Source organism: Mchenga conophoros, linkage group LG20, assembly GCF_057382185.1.
Source record: "Mchenga conophoros isolate Kocher_MC1m ecotype Shallow Benthic linkage group LG20, M_conophoros_male_GT1.1, whole genome shotgun sequence".
NCBI classification, from domain to species: Eukaryota; Metazoa; Chordata; class Actinopteri; order Cichliformes; family Cichlidae; genus Mchenga; species Mchenga conophoros.
This window is the reverse complement of record NC_140545.1, coordinates 8,414,365-8,439,971: the sequence shown is the minus strand read 5'-3', so window position 1 is coordinate 8,439,971 and position 25,607 is coordinate 8,414,365. Positions and strand designations below refer to the sequence as shown.

The 25,607-nt window shown below is 41.1% G+C and overlaps 2 protein-coding genes across 7 annotated transcripts; both read left to right on the top strand.

The window, feature by feature from the left end:
• The first annotated feature begins 1,779 nt into the window (after positions 1-1,779).
• Positions 1,780-7,497, top strand: LOC146550340 (uncharacterized). 2 transcript variants are annotated; one of them, XM_085259595.1, is made up of 4 exons: positions 1,780-1,896; positions 3,585-3,651; positions 4,344-4,718; positions 6,930-7,497. In XM_085259595.1, the coding sequence occupies exons 2-4, from the start codon at positions 3,600-3,602 to the stop codon at positions 7,145-7,147; spliced, it is 645 nt and encodes a 214-aa protein (XP_085115721.1). In that variant the 5' UTR covers positions 1,780-1,896; positions 3,585-3,599; the 3' UTR covers positions 7,148-7,497. The 2 variants fall into 2 exon arrangements, with proteins under 2 accessions (XP_085115721.1, XP_085115720.1); XM_085259594.1 differs by lacking the exon at positions 1,780-1,896 and having other exon boundaries at positions 3,445-3,651.
• A 384-nt stretch (positions 7,498-7,881) lies between these two features.
• slc26a6.1 (solute carrier family 26 member 6, tandem duplicate 1) lies at positions 7,882-25,327 on the top strand. 5 transcript variants are annotated; one of them, XM_085259588.1, is made up of 19 exons: positions 7,882-8,017; positions 8,222-8,367; positions 8,466-8,605; positions 9,347-9,457; positions 9,740-9,879; positions 10,072-10,236; positions 10,795-10,947; positions 11,597-11,679; positions 12,283-12,430; positions 12,926-13,039; positions 13,192-13,269; positions 13,599-13,694; positions 13,802-13,908; positions 14,176-14,245; positions 15,998-16,087; positions 17,197-17,358; positions 18,341-18,395; positions 18,793-18,917; positions 19,805-25,327. In XM_085259588.1, the coding sequence occupies exons 2-19, from the start codon at positions 8,222-8,224 to the stop codon at positions 19,832-19,834; spliced, it is 2,013 nt and encodes a 670-aa protein (XP_085115714.1). In that variant the 5' UTR covers positions 7,882-8,017; the 3' UTR covers positions 19,835-25,327. The 5 variants fall into 5 exon arrangements, 4 of the variants coding, with proteins under 4 accessions (XP_085115714.1, XP_085115715.1, XP_085115713.1 ...); XM_085259589.1 differs by having other exon boundaries at positions 7,933-8,017; positions 8,213-8,367; XM_085259587.1 differs by lacking the exon at positions 7,882-8,017 and having other exon boundaries at positions 8,142-8,367.
• Positions 25,328-25,607: the final 280 nt, after the last annotated feature.

Here is a 25,607-nt window from a genome sequence, read left to right as displayed (position 1 = left end):
TTTTTCCTGGTGTTTCCTTTAAGAAAACACTGAAAGCATTCACGGCACAGAGAACATTAAAAACCATCTCTGATGTGTTTGTGGCATCTGTGGCCTACTTTAGGGAATAGTACCAAGCTGCACAAAGATGGCTGAAGTGACTGGAGTTATTTTTAATACAGTATGGTGCATCTCATCCAGCCAGGAAATAAAGGCCTTTTTGTTTTTAGATGAAGAGTCTTGGGAGTTCATTTCTCCACACAGTAAAAACCTCAAAACAGAAATTTGCAGTGTAAATCTAGGCTATCACCTCACCTACTCCCAAGATTTGTCCTCAAGCAAGGTACTTAAATTCAGATTGGTTTATGTTCCAAAAATGTGTCTGTCTAACATTGTGATGAGCTTAAAGCTAGACATAAAAATGCAAACTGTCAAAATAATTGTCACAGGACAAATTATTTGAGATTAGAAGTCTCAGGAATCTCCTCTGAGACCTGACTAATCTGCAGCAGAGGCTCCCACTTTGTCACGCAGCAACCACGAGGGTTTAAAAAAGTAATTGTAGTTTGAGTCAGTTCATAGTGTCAGTATGCTGTGTGTTATTGGCTGAAAGCGAGGATTTATATAACCACTCCTGCCTATACTGTGTATATTTGCGTATTTGTTTATAAAATGCAAATGTAGTGCTTTGAGATGAGATGCTTAAGTGGCACGTTGATATGCGACTGTGTGTGTGTGTGTGTGTGTGTGTGTGTGTGTGTGTGTGTGTGTGTGTGTGTGAGTGTCCCTGGCATGCAAATGTAGCTGTGGAAGATGCCAAAGAGAATATTCACCTCAGGCATGTTAAATGTCAAAAAGTACAAAAGAGTGTGTGCTCAATGTGTGTTGATTCACTGTCACCTGCTTGGAATTTAACTACGAACACAGATGAAGTGCCCACCTGCACTCTGTGTGTGTGTGTGTTTGCTTGTATTCCTCATGTTGTGGGGACATTATAAAGTCAGTCACATGTGGGGACAGGGGGAGGGTGAAAAACAAGTCCTCTGAATATTAGTATTAGATTACTACATTTAAAGGTGAATTCCTGGTTTATTATTAGACTTCCAATAAATTATGGCAAGTCCATGTAATGTCCTCAGAAGTAATGGAAATAGGACTCTGTGATGATTACTGGTTACTTGACACATGGTCTAAATGCTGGGATTACTGACATTAGCTAAATTAGATTCCAGTGTGTGCACATATCTGGATGTGTACGCACTTGGACGGCTGTGTGCAGGTTGGGGCACATGGAGGGGCCGACTGCAGGTGTCCATGAATATTTTAATATTTCAGTCTTGTCTCATATTGCTTTCTGCTGACCTCCCATCTCACTGCCTGCCACTCACAATGAAAGAAGAAGGAAGAGAGAGGAAGGAGGAAACGGTGAGTAAAAGAGAGGGAGGGTGTTGAAGAAGAGGGACCTGAAAGAACGGGGAAGACAGCTTCTTGCACCATTTCCCATAGCTCTCTTTGTGACCACAACTGTCAGTTAGGAAGGAAGAAAAGATGAGGGGCTAGGGTGAGTGAGCGCATGAGTGCTTGCATGGTGAAGATGGTGGGGGGCTTCTTGCTGCTGGTTTTTGTTGTTTGAGGAGCGAGAGAGGCAGGATTGTAGGATAATACAGGGGTAAAAAAAAAAACAACTATTAAACTTTTAAGAAATTTTACACTTTATGAAAACCTTTTTGTTTGTCTAGAATTTCGCCTGTGGTTTTCAAGCAGGAGAGTGGAAATAATTGATAAAAATCCAGTTTCAGAGATCTTCACAGACTGGTGTGGGGAAGCGTGAGCTGGGAAATTGCCCCTGAGTCTTCTGACCCACTGACCCTGTGTCAGCATCTGCAGAAGGAGGAGCATTTTACATCTATCAGAGAGGTACACTCTCTCTCTCTCCTGGCTTTTCATCACTGTTTCTGATGTTGATCCATTACTTATTGTTGTTTGTATTGTTGTGATGTTTTGTTTGTTTATTTGTTTTCCCTTTTTGTTCCTCAACTTTAATGGGTAATACTCAAATATTATCTATAAACATTATAGTGTACAGTACCACGCAAAAGTAATGATTACTTTATATTTTTTCCTTCCAAGCCAGCCAACCCATTCTTGTAAATTTGTTCTGTCTTTAGGCACTTTGTTACTAGCAGCCTGTGACAGAAGCACATCATTTTTCACATTTCTTTAGTCAAAGATAACACGTTTGTGTGTGTGTGTGTGTGTGTGTGTGTGTGTGTGTGTGTGTGTGTGTGTGTGTGTGTGTGTGTGTGTGTGTGTGTGTGTGTGTGTGTGTGTGTTGGATATAAATTAAACTGTCTGCCTTAATCTTAAACCAGACACTACAGCTTATATACAGCTCACCTGCCCTAACTATAAGCTAAAAAAGAGCTTATAGTTAGGGCAGGTGACCCTGAACCACTCCTGAATTATGATCCTATAGGCTCAGATTGCTACAGGACTTGCACAGCACTTCATGTGATGCACTGACCATTTCTTCTTTTCTCACTTCTCTTTATTTCCCACCTATTTATATATCACTGCAAGATGTCGTTAAACTTTGCCTGTTTTTCCTTCTCACAGTTACAAAGTGCTTGCTTTTAGGGAGTCATTTGATTCTTGGGCTTTTCTCTCAAATACTCTGGGCTCTTTAAGCATCTTGAGGAAAACTGTTTTTGTGATCCGGTGCTTTTACCTTCATTTAAAGGAATTGGACAAGTGAAGGGCGACAGAAGTAATGACAGGCCTAAGCGGGGGGGCTTCAACAGAAAAACAGTATGCCCTTCAGTTGATCCACTGTTCACTGAAGGGCCAGTGCAGGGTCTCAGTGAAGGGTGGCTGTCAAGAAGCCATTCATAAGAAGGGAAACAGGGAGAAAAGGCTGATATATGTCAAATTACACAAGAATTGGACTTAAAATCAGTCACAACAGGCCTTAGGAATGAATCTCAATTTTAAAGTTTTGGTTCAAATCATCTTTAACATGAACAACAGTGAGTCTCTACAGCCATCTGTAAAACCTGGTAGAGCTTCCATCATGTTAGACTTCAACATTACTGAAGCAGTGTGGGATCATCTTGACAGAGAACGGAACAAAAAGCAGCCAACGTCCAAAGAAGAGCTTTGAATGTCCTTCAAAAAAGCCTGGCCACGTGTACCTGGAGACTGCTTAAATAAATTAGAATAAAGCCTAAGAGTGACTGTACTGAAGAATAAAGGTGGTCTTACAAAATATTGACTTTCATCCTTATTCGAATTGTACAAACTGTTTTTGCCTTGTAGTGTGTATTTACATTTATGTTTGCACATTTCAGCAAATCACTGCAAATCCTTCTTAATTCACTTACAAATATAAAGAAATGAGGGCTGGGAGGAGAGCTTTGCTTTGGTGTCAACATGTCTATTAGTCTTAACAATGTTTATCTTTTGTCTTAACCCAAATCCAAAAGTATGGTATGAAGGGAATTCCATCCAGCAACTGTTTCTTTCTCTAAAAGTGGACTGCCTTTCAGATAGACTTAGTGTGATCGCTACAGCTACAAAGATTAAAGAAAATGTATATTTGCTCTCAGGCTCCTGGACTGGTAATGTTACCTGACCGCCTGCCTTTCATTGGTTCATCTGGGACTAAATCAACAGGTAATCAATGAGATTCAAGGACTATATTACTGAAGAGTTAGATAAAGTGATCTAACTCACAGCTATTATAATTAATGAGTGTTTTATTTTGTGCAATGTGGTTATTTCTGTGGCAGAGTTGCCCTTTTGACAGTGCAAGGTCTCCACAAACAAAATGATACAAGTTATGAAATCATACAAGCAGAAGTTTTCATGTAGCATAAATCCAACTCAAATTGTGTCACCTCTTTATAGACATGTCTTTATCTCACCACATGACAATATTCTGACACTGGTCAACAAATGCACTTTGTTGAACACTGTCCTTTTCAATGTGCTATAGAAAAAGAGATTGATTGATAGAATGAGGATTTTGCTACTGGGACTCTTTAACCTGCACTGTGAAAATGTTCACTTGCTCACCTTTTTTAGTTAGCACTTTCCATTTTTATGTCATGATGCTCGCAGTATTGGACAATGAGGATTTCAGCATTTAAGAAATACGTTTTCAAGATTAGACTTTCCATACTTTTTTCCAACAAATGAAGGCGACGTCAGCGATAAACATGGGGATAGACTTCATCAAAAAATGAAAGTTATGGAAAAATTATATTAGGGAAATCAAATCAGTTCTTGTTAGTGCATCAGTTCCAATTACAATTTATTGACAAAGCAAAAGTTTCTCTTACCATCTCCACTGCTTTTGTTTACAGCCAAGCCAACCCCCTCCTCTCCAGGTCTCTGGCACCCCCACCAGTCCAGTCGCAGAAAGCGTAACAGACAGCAGAAGACTTCTTTCTCCTCTGACACTCACCCTCATCCAGGACCCTCCTCCATCCTCCTCTCAGACGCCACCATGACTCCTTGGGGAAGGCTGGCTCTATCTGAGTCCTGCTTTGACTCAATTCCCAAAATACTTACTCCACGACCCTCTCCACCTCCACCCCCAGCCTCTCCTGTTCCCGAGCAAATACCGTCAGCTACCCCATATCATGGCAGGAGACAAGAAGAAGACAAAGACAGTTCAGGCTCAAGTTTTAACTCTCAAATTCCATCTCCACCTGTGGCAGTCACGCAAAACAGCGCAGGTATGACTACAAAAAGGGACAGCCATTACCAAACAAAACCAGATGACAATATTACTTAAAGTCTAATGAGTCCAGCTACACACATAACGTCCCTGCAGGAACACTTGGTAGTGATTGATACCTAATAGCTGATAGTTAATTTAACGGAGCCTGTAAAATTTAAAAAGAATTCAAATAAGATCACTCACACACTTTAATATACTGTAATTATGCTTTACGATACAAAGAAAAAGTTGGCAGCAGACAGATTATTTTAAAAAATGTTTTTCATGACCCGCCAATTTCCGGGGGCGAGGTCACTGAGGCAGTTAAACAACTCCTTGGTGGCAGAGCCCCTGGTGTTGATGAGGTCCGCCCCGAGTTCCTGAAGGCTCTGGACGTTGTAGGGCTGTCCTGGTTGACACGCCTCTGCAATGTTGCGTGGAGATCAGGGGCAGTACCTGTGGACTGGCAGACCGGGGTGTTGGTCCCCATCTTTAAGAAAGGGGACCGGAGGGTGTGTTCCAACTACAGGGGGATCACACTCCTCAGCCTCCCTGGGAAAGTCTATGCCAGGGTGCTGGAAAGGAGAGTTCGTCCGTTAGTTGAACCTCGGATACAGGAGGAACAATGCGGTTTCCGTCCTGGTCGCGGAACACTGGACCAGCTCTTTATTCTCTCCAGGATACTTGAGGGTGCATGGGAATTTGCCCAACCAGTCTACATGTGTTTTGTGGACTTGGAGAAGGCATTCGACCGTGTCCCTCGGGGTGTCCTGTGGGAGGTGTTGCGGGAATATGGGGTGTCTGGCCCATTGCTACGGGCCATTCGATCCCTATACAACCGTTGCAAGAGCTTGGTTCGCATTGCCGGCAATAAGTCGGACTCGTTCCCGGTGGGTGATGGGCTCCGCCAGGGCTGCCCTTTGTCACCGGTTCTGTTCATAATTTTTATGGACAGGATTTCTAGGCGCAGCCAAGTGGCGGAGGGCTTTCGCTTTGGTGGCCTCAGAATCTCATCTCTGATTTTTGCAGATGATGTGGTTCTGTTGGCTTCATCGGGTGAGGGCCTCCAGCTCGCACTGGAACGGTTCGCAGCCGAGTGTGAAGCAGCGGGAATGAGGATCAGCACCTCCAAATCTGAGGCCATGGTTCTCAGCCGGAAAAGGGTGGAGTGCCCACTCCAGGTCCGGGATGAGTTCCTGCCCCAAGTGGAGGAGTTCAAGTATCTCGGGGTCTTGTTCGCGAGTGATGGGAGAAGGGAGCCGGAGATCGACAGACGGATTGGGGCTGCAGCTGCAGTAATGCGGACGCTGCACCGGTCCGTCGTGGTGAAGAGGGAGCTGAGTGTAAAAGCGAAGCTCTCAATTTACCGGTCGATCTACGTCCCTACCCTCACCTATGGCCACGAGCTGTGGGGAGTGACCGAAAGAACGAGATCGCGGATACAAGCGGCAGAAATGAGCTTCCTCCGAAGGGTGGCTGGCCTCTCCCTTAGAGATAGGGTGAGAAGTTCGGCCATCCGGGAGGGGCTCAGAGTAGAGCAGCTGCTGCTCCACATCGAAAGGAGCCAGCTGAGGTGGTTCGGGCATCTGACAAGGATGCCCCCTGGGCGCCTCCTGGGTGAGGTGTTCCAGGCATGTCCCACCGGGAGGAGGCCCCGGGGCAGACCCAGGACACGCTGGAGAGATTATATCTCTCGGCTGGCCTGGGAACGCCTTGGTATTCCCCCGGATAAGCTGGAGGAGGTGGCTGGGGAGAGGGAGGTCTGGGCCTCTTTGCTTAGGCTGCTGCCCCCGCGACCCGGCCCCGGACAAAGCGGATGAGGATGGATGGATGTTTTTCATGATTAATTATTAATGCTAAATGGAACACACCCAGTGTTATCACATGTAACCCATTAATTATTATTAAGTATTATGTTTCCTTGTTATTAACTATGATAACTTTAGTGCTACATTGTGTGTCTTATAAAAATACTTTGTCATGTTACATTATACAAAGCACATAAATAGAGTGAATGCAGCTAAAAATCATGTTAGCCTAGCTTTGAGTTACATTGTAAGAAGAGGAACAGAGGCATCAGTTATCAGTTAATCTGACTCATTTAACATGTATCTCCTGTTGATATTATTGTGATATAAAATATGTAATATTCTATATTTAATATTGTCCTTTAACTGTCTGTGTTTTAATACTGTCCCTGCCCTAACCAGAACATCTTTTTGCACAGGTGGAGCAGCTAAAGATTTGCAGCTGAGGCGGAGGGTGTTGCCTCAGTGTCGGCTTCCTCGTGCCCCCCGTCTCCCACCGCTTCACCCCGTCACTGACCTCAGTTTCTCTCGGAGCTTCACTTTCTCCTTCTTCGAGCTGCCGCTGCACCAGTCTCCTCGCTGGCGTGCCGAGCGTGTCAAAAACCTCTTATTGCTTTTGAAACAGATACACTACTGAAGACGCAGAGCTGCGTGTTCCTACTGATAGTTCAAATCTGCCTTTCTTGAGTATATTATTGTATTAGTAAAATGTGATATTTTATTTTCAAAGTAAGAGTGATGGGTGAGGGATTTTTTTTTTTTTTTGGCACAATAGGATAAGACAATAAGACTGCATGTTATTCTATTCATTCTGTGTTCATTGCTTTTCGAGAGCTGGATTTTATTTGTTTGATGTTTTGAAATTTATTTAAAAAATAGTTTCTAAGGGTGTGAGTTCATTCCTCTGGTTTTCAGCTCCACAGCAATTTACTTACGTTCCTGTTGTGTGTATTGTGTTATGCGTTATGTGTGTGTATATTTATGAAATAAAAACAACTTTACTATCATTCTAGTTGCTCTGTTTTATCAGCTTTCTCTGTTTTAATGGCTTCTGTTTCATACAGATAGACCTCCTGTAGATTCTCATTTACTCTATAACCTTATCCCTGCCTACCTTTCTCACCCTGTTCTCTCTCTCTCCCTCTCTCTCTCACACACACACACACACACACACACACACACACACACACACACACACACACACACACACACACACACACACACACACACACACACGTGAGTCTGTGGAAGCTGAGCTGGAATAATAGAGGCATTCAGAGGTACTGAATGAGCTGGTGAATGGGAGGAGAAAGGGGCTGTAAACTAACTGTAATGTCCAGAGTTCAAGGCTCTTTTCCACTTTCCGTGACTCACGTGTAAAAGCGTGTGAAAGTGTGTGAAAGCTTGTGAAAGCTTGTGTGTGTGTGCGTTACCCTAATACATGCACTCTCACTGTCACCCAAGTGATCTCTTTGTAATAATGCGGCTTCTTGCTGATAGAGATTAAGTAAGTCTTTTTTCATTCACTGCTTTAATTTGTTTAAGTTTTCCTGAAGAAGCACTTCTTTTCGCTTTTGTCATGTGACTTTATTCACAGATTTAGCACACATGAAAACAGGTCAGCGAGGCACATTAAACAAACACACAGTGTTCAAACGCAGGCAGAATGAAACTTCACTGTGCTCTCAGTAATCTTCCACAGTTATTTCAGATGGACAGCGTTGAGCAAAATGACCGGCCACGCTCCAGGCAGCTTGTTCTCGCACACGCCCTGGACGAAGCACAGCTGGATCTCCTCGGGCAGAGGCTAGAAAAGAAGTGTCTGTCACTTTCGGAGAGGGTAAAGTCACAATGTCGGTGAGTCAAAGGATAACATTTTTTGGCCTTACTGCGTTTGACCCAGCTGTGTTTATCTGAGGCTCTATAGCTGATAGCTTGTGCGTGTTTTCCTCCAGGTGTTCTGGTTCCAGGATAAAAAGCTTCGTGCTGGAGGTTATTCCCGTCCTGTCATGGCTCCCTCATTACTCCGTTAGACACAACGCCGTCGGAGATCTGGTGTCTGGCATCAGCGTTGGGATCATGCATCTACCCCAGGGTTAGGCTACAGCAACAGATAAGAGTATCATAAAAGTCACAAAAGAGTCTGAACTACAGTCTGCCACAATACCTTCACTCACAAATCTATAAAGGCTTCATTCCCCTCCCTTATCGCATTAAGATTTACAATATGACTTTGATTGATAAAGACTAAAGAACTATAATAATCTTTAACCAACAATAAATTATTAAATCCATCAAACTTTCACGTAGATCTTTGTGGCAACTTTGTGGCCCTAACCTTAATTTAAGCACTTAAGTGAGCTGTTTCTTTCTTGTGCATTTTAATATGCTGAATCCAAATATAACATCTAAAATAACTAATTCACAATCATATTTAAGTTTCTGCATTTTACAGCCTGTAAGGTTAAGGTGTAGTGTGTAGGTGGGAGGTTGTGATGCAGAGAAACATTGCTTTCATTGGATAAATATGTAAGCCTGGCCACACGTTTTAATTATTTCAAAATGGAAACTGCAACTGCCAATTCTAGAGGTCACAGCACATTGTGAAAGGAAATAATTTAAAAACATATAACTTTGCTTTGCAGCATTACAGACAAAGTGTCAAATTGAGCTAAGATTTATAATTTCAAGTTCATATCAGACTTCATATGAACCCAGTTTCATTCAAATTTGCTGAAGGGTTTAGAATGAGTGTAAATGTGAAAATTGGCACCTATATTATCCACAGATTTATTCAACTCTGATTTGCACAGCCGCCTCCTTTATTCTTTTCCAGGTATGGCCAATGCCATGTTGGCAGGAATTCCTCCAGCATTTGGTCTGTACGCTTCTCTTTATCCTCTGATCGTCTACTTCATCTTTGGCACTTCCAGACACCTCTCCATCGGTGATTCTTACATTTGACGCTTTTCTGGATTTTCCTACAGTCATTCCATACAGTGACGTTTCCATGAGCACCTCTGAAAATCTATTAGGAATTTTTTCTGTTACAAAAAAAAAAATTTAATCGTTTAAAAAGTATTTTTCTTATTCAATCATTTTACTAAATAAAGCCTAATTCAGTAACTAAAGATACTTCAGGAAAGAGTAAACTAGTTCTGCTGCTCTGTGTGTGTGTGTGTGTGTGTGTGTGTGTGTGTGTGTGTGTGTGTGTGTGTGTGTGTGACAGGTACCTTTGCTGTCCTGTCCATCATGATTGGGACTGTGACAGCTAATGTGGAGTTGCTTAGCGACGGTGATGAAGCAGCTGTTGAAGCAGCCAAAGTAAACGTAACGGTGCAAGTCACCTTCCTTTGTGGCCTAATACAAGTACGCACACACACACACACACACACACACACACACACACACACACACACACACACACACACACATCCAGAATTGTGATTCTGATATTTTGTAAACTACCATTCATTTATTTTTAATTAATTAAGACTAGAGTGGCACTCAGTCAAAATGGAAATACTAAACCTTCTTGTGTCTGCGTTTGTGTGTCTTTAGCTCCTTTTGTACCTGCTGCGGGGAGGTGTTGTGTGCCGCTGGCTGTCGGATCCTGTAATCAGAGCCTACACCACAGCAGCCGCCCTGCACATGATCATCGTACAGCTGCCGCTAATGACAGGAGCACCAGTACAGAAACATACTGGACTGCTGGCTTCACCTAGGGTCAGTTGAAACAGCTGCACTATCATGCACACATTCAGGCACGCCACCTTTGAGCTGAAATAAGTAAGTCCAGAAACAAGAAACAAAGGAGAGCATCATCCTTTTTTCTAGACTTCATGTAAAAAAACCTCTCTGTGAACTTTTTTTTTATCAGGAATAAAGAAATAATCTAATGATACCTCCTAACTGCATGGGCCGTGGCTGTAAATTACTTTCTTTTTCTTTGGCACTACGTGGTGCAAATTAAACTCCTTCAAAGACACATCGTGTCACCTCTACACTGACAGTATTGCACTTCTTAAGTGTCAGGGTGTTTTATCAGCACTTTGCAGGTGGTTGATTTCCTCCAGAGCCACTGAACTGTAAGGTTTGATGTGCACTAGAGCACATGAATCTGAAAATGTGAAAACCATTTAGTTGGGCATTTGGACATGTGAGTATATTCTTCTGGAGCTACCTCAGGTGGCCGTAAGAGCAAATGCAGTTTCCTGCTGCGTTATTAAAGCAGGTCCTATAATTTGAAAGTGCAGCTGGAAGTTTTGTGTGTGTGTCTTGCAGACTTTCATAGATGTTCTGTATGGAGTGACCAATGCTGTAACAGGAACTCTGTTAGTCTCTTTGGTTTCTTTGCTGATGCTCATCGGAGGCAAACTGCTGAATGAGCGGTTTAAGAACAAACTGCCTGTCGCCATACCATGGGAGCTTATACTGGTGAAACACACACAGACACACACGCACACACACGCACACACACAAACACATAAACAGTAGACTCATGTCCATAAGATGCACCCAGATGGACAGATGCCACGGTGATGAACTGATGAATGACTCATAATTATATAATAATCTGTTTTTAATCTCCAAAGCCACGATTCTCCACATACAGCAAATATGTGCACCTGGACACTGGTTAATCATCATTCTCTTGTCTGATGTGTTGATAAGAATTGAATTTGTTTGTTTGTACTGCTTCTCAGTTCTTCAAGTAATTTAAAGATTTCAATTAAGGATTACTGTAACATTTTTTAATGTAGTTACAGCTATGTAATTACACAGCTATTTAATTTTATAACAAAAAAAGAGAGCGAGAGAGGTAAAAAACGTACTGCGTGCAAAAGAACTCCCGACGTTTTTTATGCTTCATGTTTTCAGTTATATACAATTGTAGGTTTTGTAGTATATCATGGGGGAAAAAGCTTTAAGACAAAGGCTAGTTTTATCAGTTATCTGTTTATGTCAGTGTGTACTTGAACTGGCCGATTTATGTGATATTAGGATGCAGATTACTTTATATTCTTCTTTTCCAAAGTGAACATTCAGTGCAGAAAATGTCACTTCCACTGCTTTTCTCTCATAGATTGTTCTCAGCACCCTCCTGTCAGTACAGATGGATCTGGCTGGACAGCACAGAGTCCAGGTGGTGGGACACATACCCAGTGGGTCAGTAGAACTGGGTTATTGTTTGTTTGCTTTAGTCATTTAGATTTGCTTCTTTTTTTTAAAAAAAAAAAAATCAAATAGTCACGATTGTCAATGATTGTCAAGCTGGAAATGCTAACTTCTAACTGTCAAATGTAATATTCCCTCCAACACAAAAGCAACAAAAAGACTCTGAAAAATCCTTTTAGAAAAATGGTCTGAAATGAATCAGTTTAATGTGACTCCAGAAAAATGTAATTCTCTCTAACTCAAAGTGAGTCAAGTAGATTTATGGCAGAAAAAGACATTATGCTGCTTTTATTTACCTATTAGCTTTAAAGTGTTAATATCATGCAAAGAAAATGACACTAACATCTAAACTGTAGCTCACAAATATTTCTATGAGAAGAAAAGTATCAGTTCTTCATGCTTTTGTTGTCATGTTGCAAATGTGCTGCTAGCTTTGTCACACCTGATAGCTTTAAGAAAATGCTGTGTTATGATGAATAATTCACAAGGTAGTCATAATTCTTTATAATACTGAATATTATAATTTCTTTCCTTTTAATAATATCTTAGTCACTGAGTCAAAGAACCTCTCCTCCTCCTCCTGCTCCTCTCCAGCCTGTCTCCCCCAGCTCTTCCCTCCTTGTCTCAGTCCAGAGAGCTTTTCATTCCAGCTCTGTCCTTGGCTTTGATTGGCTTCAGTTTCCTCTCAGCCATGGGCTCAATGTTTGCCAACAAACATGGCTACTGTGTGGACCCGAGTCAGGTACATTCACCCCAATAACAGTTTAACTCAGATCAGAAAATACATACTCTGTTATTTGTTTCAATATCGTGCAGAGAAACTGAGAGAAGTAAAGTTAATTAAAGGTGTTTTAATGAAACTGCACTTCCAGTGCCTTCTGGAAATTAAAGTGGTGTCCCCAGATTTCTGCAAATGTAGGCACACTTGCTGAACCTCAGCTTTGATTCCCTTCAAACTCTTTTTTTGAAGTTTGTCTGACTTTCCTGGATGAATCTTCTTTGAACAATTCACTGCAACTACTTCCTTTTTTAGCCTCATTGTTAAATCTGCTGTAGAGACGACTGAGAGTAAGTCAGAGTTTTCTGCCCGTGCAACCCAGGGCAGGGCAAAAATGAAGAGTAGGGTGATGTACTGTAGATACAGAACATGTAGAAATCAAATATAAGTGATAAATGTGATGTAGCTAGTCATTTAGCCATTTAAAGATGTGGACTCAGCTGTATGTCCCTGCCTCAGGACCTGCTGGCGCTGGGTCTGTGTAACACCATTGGAGCGATGTTTCAGTGCTTTGCTGTCAGCTGCTCCTTTTCTCGCAGCATGGTCCAGGAAAGCATCGGTGTCAAAACACAGGTCAATTATCTTTTTCAGAAGTCCAGCTCCCTTCAGCTAAACACATTTTTAATCAGGCTAAAATAGCACCTACTAAAACATTATGAGTCTCATAATGTGCTGTAAGTCATTTTCTTCTTTGCTTGCGGTGTTCTTTTTGTTCATATTTTTAGATGGCTGGTCTGGTGTCAGCTCTGTTGATTCTGACAGTCTTGTTGGAGATTGGTTATCTCTTTGAGCAGCTGCCAAAGGTAAAGCGAATCTAACATAACAGGTATTATTAATGTTTATTATACAAGCTCTTACAGCTAGAGTTCAAATCACCAGACTCTCACCCATGGCAGTCACGTTTTCCAGACAGCAACAGAGAAATGGAATATTTAAAGTTTTTAGTATTATTTTGATGATAAGTAAGAACTTCTTTCTGGCAAGTTTACACGTGATTACAGGACATGAAATGAGGTGAGTCAATGTCTCGTAGCGCTAAGACACCTTTACTTTCCCTAAAGCATGGAAACGATCGCCAGGGTGATTCACGTGTCTGAGCCAATGTTGGGTAATGGTTTGCTGTGTGTACCAGGCAGTGCTGGCAGTGATTATCGTGGTGAACCTTCAGGGCATACTGGCTCAGTTCAGAGATGTGCGTCTGCTCTGGAAATCTGACAGATTAGACCTGGTGGGCTTGGCGCACACACATCATTAATCATAGCACAGAAACAGCTACAAACACCATTCCGGGACTGATCCAGGAATTTTCCCTCTCTTCTCCCTGCGTTCCTTTAGCTCGTGTGGATAGTGTCACTGACTTCCACCTTCATTTTTAACCTGGATCTGGGTCTGGCTGTGGCTGTCGTCTTCTCTCTGGTCACACTCCTTTACAGGACACAACAGTCAGTGAATGTGATTTTACAAACCTTACATGGAGCATTTTGGACCAAAAGAAAAAAAGATCACTGTATTTATTTTGGAGTGAAAATCCAAAAGTCCCTGCCAACATTTATTATGTTTTCACAAAGTCATTGCTTCACATACTTTTATATGGTTTAAATGGTTCCACTGTCTGTTTCTCTCCCCCCTCAGGACTCAGGACGACTTGTGCACTCATCAGTATTCCCCTCTGTCTCTCTCACACTTTTCATCTTGTCCTCATCTTCCAGCTCCACCACCGTTGTTTTGGGTCACATTCCTGGTACAGACTGTTACAGAGATGTGGAGCTCTACCTTGAGGTAAACTTCAGAAAAATATAAATCCATCTCACAACATCAAAGAAAAGAAATAATCAGAAAATCATTAAAACACAACCCCAGTGCAGTCCCTGTTCTGTTTTGTTACAGTTTTAACTTTGAAATCTTTTCCAAGTGACTATAAACGTTGAGAACATGACGGTCGTTGATCTAAAGAAGAGATTCTTTGAAATTCTTATAAGGTCAGAGTATAAATGAGGTTTCACTACACAGCTGCAGAACTGACTGAATTTAAACTCTCTTCAGACTTCTTGTTACACTTTTATTTGGGGTTTCTCCTCCTTCAGCATCTCTCTGTGATTTAAGCTTCTTTCTGATCAGCTTCAGTTTTACACACCCTTTATATTTGCTCCTTAAGGCGAAGTATTCCTTGTGTCCAGATGTGTAAAATATGTCTGTAGGACGAGGGTTAATAATCCAGTCGTTCGTAATTGGGTCATGGGCTATTAAAATGTGAAGAGCTACAACGATTTATTGATTGGCAGAGATGAATCACGCTGACATTACATGACTCCCGATGATCCTGGCTGGCTGCAGTCTGTGAGCTAGCGTATGTAAAGTGGTATCAGTATGAAAGCCAGTCAATTATGAATTCTCCACAGCTTGTTTTGTATCTGCACATCAATCTTTCAGACAGAGGCTGGTGTGCAAATTAGCATAAACACATCAACATCAGCGTGAAAGACTTTTTGTAGATTTTTTTGACATAATGGAAAAGCCTTTGGGAAATACGTAGATATATTTAAGCTGGAATATTTCAGTAGCTGTGTATGCATGCATCACAGCTATTAAATCCCTTTGCCCTCATCAAAACGAATCTCCGTTGTTTATGTTGATGATATAAAGTACTAAACCCCCCACCGAGAGAAAAAGCATACATGACACCCAATAACAAACCATGTTTTCTTCCTCAGGTCAGGTTTTATTAAGTGAAACTGTCACAGAGCCAAAACCTACTAAAAATACACCCCAGGCTGAAACCGACCATCTGTCACACATCAAAATACCAAACTGCAACCCAAGGCAATCTGTCTGGGCACAGAGCATCAGTGACTTCCTGTTAACTTCTCACTCTCTGTTCCCTCCACTCGATTCTCTCCTCAGTCTGTTACTCTGGTGGCTGCTGCACATCTGCCCTCTGTGTATGTTCTTCATCTTACATCATAGATGTTGTGGTACTGTATACAGTGGAATTCCCTGTAGAAGACCCTACATGAATCACAGATTACCCAACAAAAGATCCAGATTAGCTGAGAAAAAAGAACCCATGTCTCTAAAGTCTAAATACAAACAGCCATTTTCTTACTCTTTAACTTAGCGGTTAGCAGTTAAGTCTCAGGGTCATGTTTTATTTGAGCAATAAGAAACAGCCTTTTTTTTCTATAGCTATATAGACTTAAACTGTTTGACCTTAAAATGAAGAATTTAAGTCTTTATGTGTATAGATATTTAATGGTAACAATAATGAATATTAAGTCTGTCCATACATCTGCTGAAAATATAACAGCAAAATAGAGAACATATACAAATACCTTCATCAATATCTAGTAGCATCTTTTTTTAATGAACAAAGGAGATGGCACAGGTGTTACCCTACTGTACTGCACACATCTGTTTTTCTAATGTCCCTTAAAGTGAGTGCACCAGAATTTTGCTGCAAGTACTGCCCGTGTGTCACTACAGTAACCTGTTACACCTGTCCACTGTTAAATGCATGTCTGTTTTTCTTAACAGGCGAAGCAAATTCCAGGCGTGACGATACTCACATGTTCAAGTCCACTTTACTTTGCCAACTCTGAACTGGTGTTCACAAAGATAAGACAGGTGCCAATACACACACACACACACACACACACACACACACACACACACATACACACACACACATGCACGCACACACACACATACATATGCACACACACATTGATCTCCTAGAGCTCTGTCCTGATATGTAACTATTAATCTTGAATCTTCAACCTAATGATTACCAAACATTAAGTCTTTTAGACATAAAACTCTAATCAGCCAATCACATAGCAGTAGCTCAGAGACAGGTGATTTAGGTGACTTTGAACGTAGGATGAGAAAAGACGGGCTGGACTGAGTATTTCACAAACTGCTGATCTACTGCAATTTTCCCACATGACCATCTCTACAGTTTGCAAAGAATGGGATGAAAGAGAGAAAATATCCCGTGAGCAGCAGTTCTAAAGGAAAAATGCTCTTTTCATGTCAGAGGTCAAAGGAAAAGGACTCGACATGGTAGACATGGTAACAGAAAAGTGACAGTAAATCAAATAATCACAGATTACAACCATGAAGAGCATCTCTGAACACAAATGTCGAAGCAAACGAACTGCAGCACCACAGGACCACACTGAGTACCACTCCTGTCAGCTAAAGACAAAAAACTGAAGCTGCAATTTGGCAAAACTGGACAGTAGAAAATTGGAAAAATGTACCCTCATCTGATGAGTTTTGATTTCTGCTGCAACGTTCAGATGGGAGGGTCAGGATTTGGTGTAAATAACATGAAAACTTGGCTCCATCCTACCTCGTATCAACAGTTCACTGTATTCAGATGATATCCATGGTCACCAGATCCCATAGCGCACCGTTTGGATGTGGTGGAATTTGAGATTCACATGAAGGATGTGCAGCCGACAAATATGCAGCAACTGTGTGATGCTGGCACATCAGCGTGAGACCAAAATCTCTGAGGAATGTTTCCAGAAACTGAATCGGTGAAAATGTCCAGTGAGTGTAACTCTGAGTTTCATCGCCAGCCCCATGCTTTATGCAATGTGCTTGTGTGTGTATTTGTGCACCTCTAGTTGAAATAGAAAAATCTCAAAAGCATGTTTGAAGCACTGAAATGTAAATTTTTCACTTGTAACTTTTCCTCTTCACTTCTTTCCTCTTGCAACTTGGAGACGGTGAATCATGGTCAGAAGGAAAACTCAGCTGGAGTTCACATCGCTGCTTCTTCGGTTTCTTCCCCCCCAGCGCAGACACACATGCACACCTACTGCTTGGTTCTGGATCTCAGCTCTGTTACCTTCATGGACTCTGTGGCCATGACGGCACTTTGCAAGGTGAGGAGAGAAGTGCAGGATGAATGCAGCCAATGTATTTCTATGAAGAAATAATTTATTTGTTTGATATATTTATATTTACTCTAAACAGTCTAAAGGGAACTTATTCTCTGAGGCACTGTCATAGTGGGCAGTATTGTAGGTTTTTTATTTGTTCTCTGAAAACTTCTCTTTCCACTATCACCCAGAAAAAAAAATTTACTGAATAAAATCTATAGAAGCCAGTAACATGCTACGAATAATGCTAATGCTAATGTAAATGGCTAAGATGCTAAATAATGACAAGATAATTAAAATCTACAAGACTCCAGGTCAAACAGAGTCCAGATATATTTTTCTGAGACAATAGTTCTAAATTCCTAAAATTTATCTTCATGTTTGAAAGTAAAGTGAAACGTATTTTGCAGGTTTTTTTGTGTGTGTTGGAACAGATCAGTGTTGTGTCAGCAGCAAATGTGGAGATTATGAAGGAAACTACAACAGACTGAAGCTGAATGAACAAAATAATGACATTTTCTTTCTCACTAAGCTAAAGCTTTTCTTTACCTACAACTTTTTGTCACAGATAAGACAGAAAATATAGTTTAGAGAAATATTCAGTCAGTTGTTTTACGTCAATATCACTAAAAATAAATTCAGCTTTAGAAATTGGATCACCAAACAGATGTATTCACTAATTCTCAAGGCCTCGGGAGGGAAAAAGTGCTGTCAGCCTGATATCTTTTTGCTGATTAAAGATATTAGCAAGAAATGGTTATGTAAGAAAAGACCAGCGTACTGGTCACGTGTGAGATAAAAACAAACCACGCGATTAACAACGTCACACGTGTGCATGTTGACGCAGAGCTTTTGCATAATTCTTATCTAATGGATAAGAAGAATTGAAACGTATTCGTCCCACTATGTATACATGTGCTTTTATATGATATTGGTAATGTTTATATGGTCACAAGATCCCTATGTTTGTGTGTGTTTTCACCAGGTTGTAGAAGTCTTGGACATCCAGGGTGTCGGTGTTTTTCTGGCAGCTTGCCCAGGTCAGCCTCATGTTTCATGCGCTCTTACTGTATCTCCCACAGAGTGACTTATCTTCTATTTCTCTCTCACACACTCATTCACGCACACACCCACACACACACACCCTCCGTTTCTCTTGGGTTTGGCTGTTACTGTTTCCACAGGTCAGGTTCTCACAACCCCTCCTAACTGGAGCTTTGCTTCAAGCTTCTTTTTCTTTCATTTTGAACTTCATTTAGCTGTCGCATTTTTTTTTCTTTAGGAGCTTTTTTTTGTATGCCAGTGCACACACGGCAGGTTGTGTCTTTCTAATGAGACATGGGAGTGTAAAAGCATTTTCCATGTGATTAACATCAGTAAATATTTCAAATTACGCTGTAAATTCTGTGATTTCTAATTCTCTCTGCATGTTTACAGAGAAAGTTTTATCCCAGCTCCAGACTCAGGGTTGTATACCAGACAGCCTGCCCCGCTCCTGTCTCTTTCCATCAGTCCATCATGCCGTCCAGCACTGCCTCACCATCCTACCCAGGTCCCTGGAGGTACGCACCATATATATATATATATATATATATAATATATAGGTAGATAGATAGATAGACAATTCTTTTATTCTGCCTATTGCAACTGCTCAACTCCACTTTCACGGGGAAGCAGAGCTCATACACTCCTAAAATCATCTCATATTTTTAAATATGTGTTTTGTTGAGCAGCAGGTTTTCTGCTGTGTTTGTGTAGCCACATCGAACATGTAACTGTTTACAGCTCCTCTGTACTGTACTACTGCATCTGTGAAACTGACTCACTCACTTGTGTAGTCAGTACAGGCTGAAAAATACTAAGTGTGAAAATGCAAATTGAGAAAAGAAAAGACAAGAAAGAAGGGTAGGGGTGTAGTTAGTTAGAGGTGAATTTAGCAGACTGTAGGCTGGTACACTGTCTCTGATTGAGGCGGGAGGATTGAAGCTGTGTTAGCTGGATTTGCATGTGAGTCTTTTCAGTTGCATTTTTAGATCATGTATGAAGGTGATTGGATCTGGCTGACCAGAGGAGACAGTGTGGATCACAAAATATTATTTCTGTGTCCGAAAACTCTCTTTGCTCATTCAATCATTTCTCCCAATATAAAATTAAAATGCTTAGTCATAGTTACCAGTAAACTGAGATTTTGGACACTTATTGTCACAGGTGCAGTCACAGCTCTTGGGAGAATTGTATGCGTGTTGTGAACACTATGTTTGTTTTGTTCTGTTGGGGGGATTTTTACACTCTATCTATTGAACTGTAAATCTGGTGAACTGATATTTTGCTGCACTGGTTTTCTTTCCTTTAAATTGCTCATTTAAACTGTAATCTGCTATTGTGTGCTTTTGTGTCGCATTTCAACATATTTAAAGATTTTCTTTGTTTATTCTTTGCTTCTAATCAGGAAATCAACTCGGACACAAGCATTTGTTAAAACAACAAAGGGACAATAATTCTGCATAAAGCAGACCCCAAACACAACCCTGGGGTGGACGGCGTCCATTTATTTTTGACAGAAATGCTCTTTTGCATTTGCATGTTGCACATTTCCCAGGTTGGCTTTTCTCAGTCTTTGCTTTTTTGTATTTCCACAAATAAATGTAACAACAAATGTATTCTCCATTTCATGCTGTTATTAAACATTCTGAAATTTTGCTGATTTTCAATGCAGAGTGAAAAGTTTGAATCTCCTGGTTTTGAGCCTAGTACACCTGCTGCTCCGCAGCACTATCTGTCACACCAGAAAGGACTCAAACCCAAACATCCTAGCTTTGAAGAGAAGCGCCTTATCCATTAAGCTGTTGAGACTTGAGAATACCTGATGACAATGCAGACACAGAGCACTGATGGGCTTATTCATTAACCGAGGCAACAGTGTTCTTACAGTTTTTCTCCGTCGCTTTGGTGCTTTTCTCACATCACTATTAACATTAAAATGCTCACTTTTGTACAGCCATTTACAGTAAAATCTACAGTAAAGTTAAACATTCCTGTAGTTAGGGAAGTAAGTGAGTACAAGACACTGAATACGTATGTTTCCCATTTTTACTGTGTAGGCTGTTTGTAATTCTACAACATTGTGCAAAAGAAAAATACTCTACAGTCACTTATTTAGAATAAACATAAGAAACACCCTTTTGGAAGAGCTGTGCACAAATGTGAACAATATAACAGTACATATTGTAGCTGAACATATGTAAATCATTCTGGCACATCCAGACGTTCCCGTCTGTCTGGCTACATATTTTCATCTACATCACAATGGATACCATTCCTTGCAATGCAGCGAGGAAAATATCACCTGTAGTGGCGAATCCACCCTCTGCATGACTCAGCTGTGATGTCATCCCATGCTGCATCCATGGCTGCTAGCAGGGCCATTTGCGCATGTGAATGCCAGTCATAAACCTTCCACCTCCAGGCAGAGAAAAACTCCTCTTATCGGATTAAGGAATGGGGAGTAGGGAGGGAGAAATTCAACCAGCATTATGTCATGTGCTGCAAACCACTGTCTGACCAGATATGAGTGGTGAAAACGGATATTATCCCACACAACGACATACTTGTTAAGTTGGCCTCAACCCCTCTCATTCTCAGGGACTATGTCCCTGTAAAGAGTGTCTAAAAAAGTCAGGAAATGTTGTGTATTTTATGGACCAAGAAGGAGAATGTGGGTGAGGATGCCATTGTCTGAGATGGCTGCACACATTGTAACATTCTCTCCACACCGGCCTGGGACATCGGTGGTTGCTCCCTGTCCAATGTGATTTCTTCCACGCCTTCTGCCTTTGGCCAGATTGAAACCCGCCTCATCAACGTATATGAACGTGTGCAGTGGTTCCTCTCCCTTTAGAGAGAGAGAGAAAATGGAACATCTTTTCCTGTGTAACATAATGCATTTTGTATGTTCTGTGAGTATATATACAAAATTGCTAGACTACTGCATAAAACTACACAAAGTAAAACAGTTTACAGTGCTGAAGGTTAGAGTATACATAGAAGACATGTTTTACCTGTACATACTAGTGACGGATCTCCTTCACTCTTTCACTGTTCTGTTCAAATGGCACTTTGTACAATTCTTTCATGCCCATTTCTTTTCTCTTGAGCACTCTGTCAGTTGTTGCAATTGACACAGATCCAATATTGCCAAATACACCGTTATCCTCTATGACAGCGCTTTGGGTTTCTTTCAACTTTATTGCATTGTTTGCAATCACCATTGCACAAATGGCTTCCTCTTGCTGCGGGGTAAAAAGGGGCCCTCTTCCACCTCCGCGAGGTTGTCTTTCAATCCTTTGTGGTGCAGATTACAGTAAAATTACAGTAATCTACACTCAACATGAGATATTATGAGATGTTGGATTACTTTTCAATACTATACATATCTGTTCTCCCTATGAAATGTTTGAATGATTGAACTCCCAGTGGTTCTTTCAACATTTGGTTGCACCCTCCCTCATCCATTATGAGGCCATGATTGACAACATGGTCAACAAGTGTTGCCCTAATTTCATTAGGAATCGGCCCATGTATTTTGGCGTCTTCTCCCTCTTCCCCTGTTTTGTCCCCCCCACATCCTCACGCCTCTTCCACGATGCTGACCTTCCTGTCCTGCTCAGTTCATATAGGCTTCCCAATTGAGGGTTCATGGGATTGATCCATGAGTGATTGTGAACAAGCGGCTTGGCATTGGTTACAACTAATACTTCACACACCTCCTTGTCAGTGAAAGCTGAAGTTCACCTGAGAGAAATTGTTCAATTTCCGGGACATTTCCAGGAAAAAATAATAATTAAAAAAAGTATAACATTTGCTTGACAGCATTTGAAAACTATACTTGTATATAATGACTCAAGCAATGAAATGAAGACAATTAGTTTTATTGGGAACGACTATTCAGCATCCAAAAGTATAGTTCATTTTGACTGACATGACATAAGCAAATGATAATGTTGTCGACGGCAGAGAATTGTATGAAAGCAACTGATACATGTCCAAGAGCACTTACAATTTGTTCAGAGGAAGGAGAAATTGCTACTATGATGTGCACAAATGACTAAATGTTGTTGAGGTTGCACTAATGGCTTTGAGAATTTTCATTCTGACCTGAGAAAAGCACCAAAGCGACTGAGAAAAACTGTAAATAACCTATCCAATATAGAGTAATCCATAAAGATATATGAGCTTTGAATGTGATGCACACGCTTCAGAATGTGGTAACAGCATGCCTATTGTCATGGTCCGGAGTCTGTTACTCCGTGTTTTAGTTTATTATTATTCTGTGGTTTTGTTTATTCTGGGTTTTTGTACTCTGCTTTTTCACGTTTCATGTTCCTATGTTCTGTGTCCCCCAGTCTGTGTCAAGTTTGTGTGTGAGTTGTGTCATTACGTGTATGTGTTTCCTGTTTTACTTTGAAGGTCTCTGTCTGATGTCAGTGCGTTCTCTTTACGTTTCCCCTGCCTTGTCAGCTGTGATGTCTCCCAGGTGTGTTTCCCTCCTGTTTCCCATCCCCTGATTGCTGGTCTGTGTATTTATAGTGTGTGTTCCCTCGTCCTCGTTGCATTATTCCCCTCCATCATTCTGTGTAATTCCCTGTGTATCCCTACATCGCCATTTCTGGTTAGTCTCTGTTAGTTTTTCCCTGTTTAGGTCGTACTTCTTCAGGCTTCTTGAAGGGCATTCAAAGCTCTTCTTCAGATGAAAGACATGTGGATGAGAAAGAACCAGTACTTTCTGATCAATGTCATTGCTGGATTTATTAAAGAGGAAAAAGACATACATGTTTTAGCCATGAGCCATCATTAGCATAACGTAAAACAAAAAGCAGTGACAATATATGCCTATTGTCACTGGTCCAAACGCCTATTCGAGTCCTCTCATCAAACACTGAATAATCATATATCTTTGTGAGAATAATTTGAGCACACTCCCAATGTCAGTATCACTTAAAGACAATCTTATTAGAAACATAATAAAATTGTGCATTACAAAGTTTTCATTGATTTTAAAAGAATGTATGTAACAATCTCTATGTGAGTTTTCAAGGTTGCTGACGTGACATTGCAAATGCGTGTGTGGTGTGTCGAACCATGTTGGAAAAAGGTCAGGATGAAGTCTATGAACCTTCACTATCATTAACTTTGACAGGATTACCCCGTTGACTCACTCAATCCCTGACACTGGCTCAAGAAGTAATGAACAGCCTAGCTAGTGTACTATTTCCTGTAGCTTCACATTATCACGTCGCTGTGGCGACTAAACAACAAGACTTGGAACCATGTGATAAAAATCCAGGTTGGTCAGGTTTGTAACACATGCACCAAAGCCATAATGCCATGAACTATGTGACTGGATTGTGACACCCTGTTTTTGTTTTCATGCATTTTTAAAGTTATACAATGATTTAATGCACACAATAATGCAGGTGTTACGACCCGGCTCAAAAGCCGCAACATAAAAAAAGGAGATGAATAACAGAGTGTGGGTGAGAAGAGGTTTCATCCTAAAATGGAAAACCAGGTTGGCTAAAATGGCTGGTGCCACCAAGGCAAAGACTAGTGCACTGCCGGGAAGCTTGCCTCAGGTATGCTTTTATCCACACCTGACTAGGTGTGGCCAATTAGCACCAGCTGAAAACACTGAGACGATTAGAAGCTGCACAGGGACGTAACACCTCCTCCCTTAAAAGGGTTCCTCTAGGACCCCTAAACAAATTAAAAGTCCCTCTGAAGCCTTGATCCCTCAAAAGTAAGTTGGCATCTTTAAGCATGGATGCCCCTACATGAGGATCTGAAGTTGCCACACTGAACACACAAAAAGTAACATGTGACCAACACAAAGGAGCACAACAGTCAAACCCAAAATGATTACCCAACCTGCTACAACACAAAACCAAAAGTAGCAACAAATAATCACAAGTGATCTGTTGTCTCCACCACACAGTCACATACAAGTGGCCCTATACCACAACAAGTTACTTTAATCCAAAAAGTTCAGTAAATCAAGCACACTAGTGACCAACCACAAAATAGAGAGCTATGGCCACACAATGATCACATCAAGGGTGGCTCAGCACCCCACAGTGTTATTGCCATCACCTGGCCAACAACACTCACAAGTGATCCAACAAAATAGCCATATTCCAAAATAGCCCCCACTTATGTTACGACCCGGCTCAAAAGCCGCAACATAAAAAAAGGAGATGAGTAACAGAGTGTGGGTGAGAAGAGGTTTCATCCTAAAATGGAAATCCAGGTTGGCTAAAATGGCTGGTGCCACCAAGGCAAAGACTAGTGCACTGCTGGGAAGCTTGCCTCAGGTATGCTTTTATCCACACCTGACTAGGTGTGGCCAATTAGCACCAGCTGAAAACACTGAGACGATTAGAAGTTGCACAGGGACGTAACACAGGTTAACAATACAGCTTGTATTTAATGACCGGCTCAGTCGTCTCCGTCGCCGCCGCCGCTGCCGTCCGCTGCCTTCCGCGCGGCCGGCCTCCGGACCGACTCAGTCGTCTCCTTCGCCGATGACGGCGAAGGACCAGTCACTGGGTAAAACTATGCAAAACTGAACAAAAATAAATTCTCTCTCTTTTTTTTTTTTTTTTAGAAAATGTTTGATGAATTGTAAATGTGTTCAAATGTGTTTACACATCATGATGTGCAACTGTAATTAATGATTCACCATTTCAAACATAATATCCAAGATGATTAAACTGATATTATAGTCATAACAGATCCCCTCCCTTTACTGTTCTCTTAAATATCAACTTGATTTCGGGTAGCAGTCATGTGTCTTTCCAAGAAAATGTTCTCGAGTTCAAAGTTTTTCATGTAGATCCTTCTCATTAAAATATGCTGATAAAAGTTGTACAAAAGGTTAGACCCTTCTCAGTCTTATCAATAGACAAAGGGGCCGCATTATAAGACCTGTTAATATTCTTTCCTGAGGAAGAAACCTCACCAGATATGTCTACTGTGCCTTTTGCAAAACACTGAAGACAAGAGTCAATCTCATTTGTGAGTAGGAATGAGAATTGATAAGAATTACATCCAATTCCATTATCGACATTACTTATCGATTTGATTCCTTATTAATTCTCGATTCTAGATTGGGTTCTCACTAGCTCTGCATTTAGAGTTACCACCATCACTAAGCAGCATATCAAAGACATTACATTTGTGCAAATTAATTGCATGTT

What these genes read in the sequence shown, in the direction of transcription:
- LOC146550340 (XM_085259594.1), top strand. Translation starts at nt 3,567, where the DNA reads ATGTATATTTGCTCTCAGGCTCCTGGACTGGTAATGTTACCTGACCGC. An exon ending in ATCTGGGACTAAATCAACAG is followed by an intron (nt 3,652 to 4,343) that starts GTAATCAATGAG and finishes TTTTGTTTACAG; the next exon opens with CCAAGCCAACCCCCTCCTCT. An exon ending in AGTCACGCAAAACAGCGCAG is followed by an intron (nt 4,719 to 6,929) that starts GTATGACTACAA and finishes CTTTTTGCACAG; the next exon opens with GTGGAGCAGCTAAAGATTTG.
- slc26a6.1 (XM_085259587.1), top strand. Translation starts at nt 8,177, where the DNA reads ATGAAACTTCACTGTGCTCTCAGTAATCTTCCACAGTTATTTCAGATG. An exon ending in GATCATGCATCTACCCCAGG is followed by an intron (nt 8,606 to 9,346) that starts GTTAGGCTACAG and finishes ATTCTTTTCCAG; the next exon opens with GTATGGCCAATGCCATGTTG. An exon ending in TCCTACCCAGGTCCCTGGAG is followed by an intron (nt 18,918 to 19,804) that starts GTACGCACCATA and finishes GCTTCTAATCAG; the next exon opens with GAAATCAACTCGGACACAAG.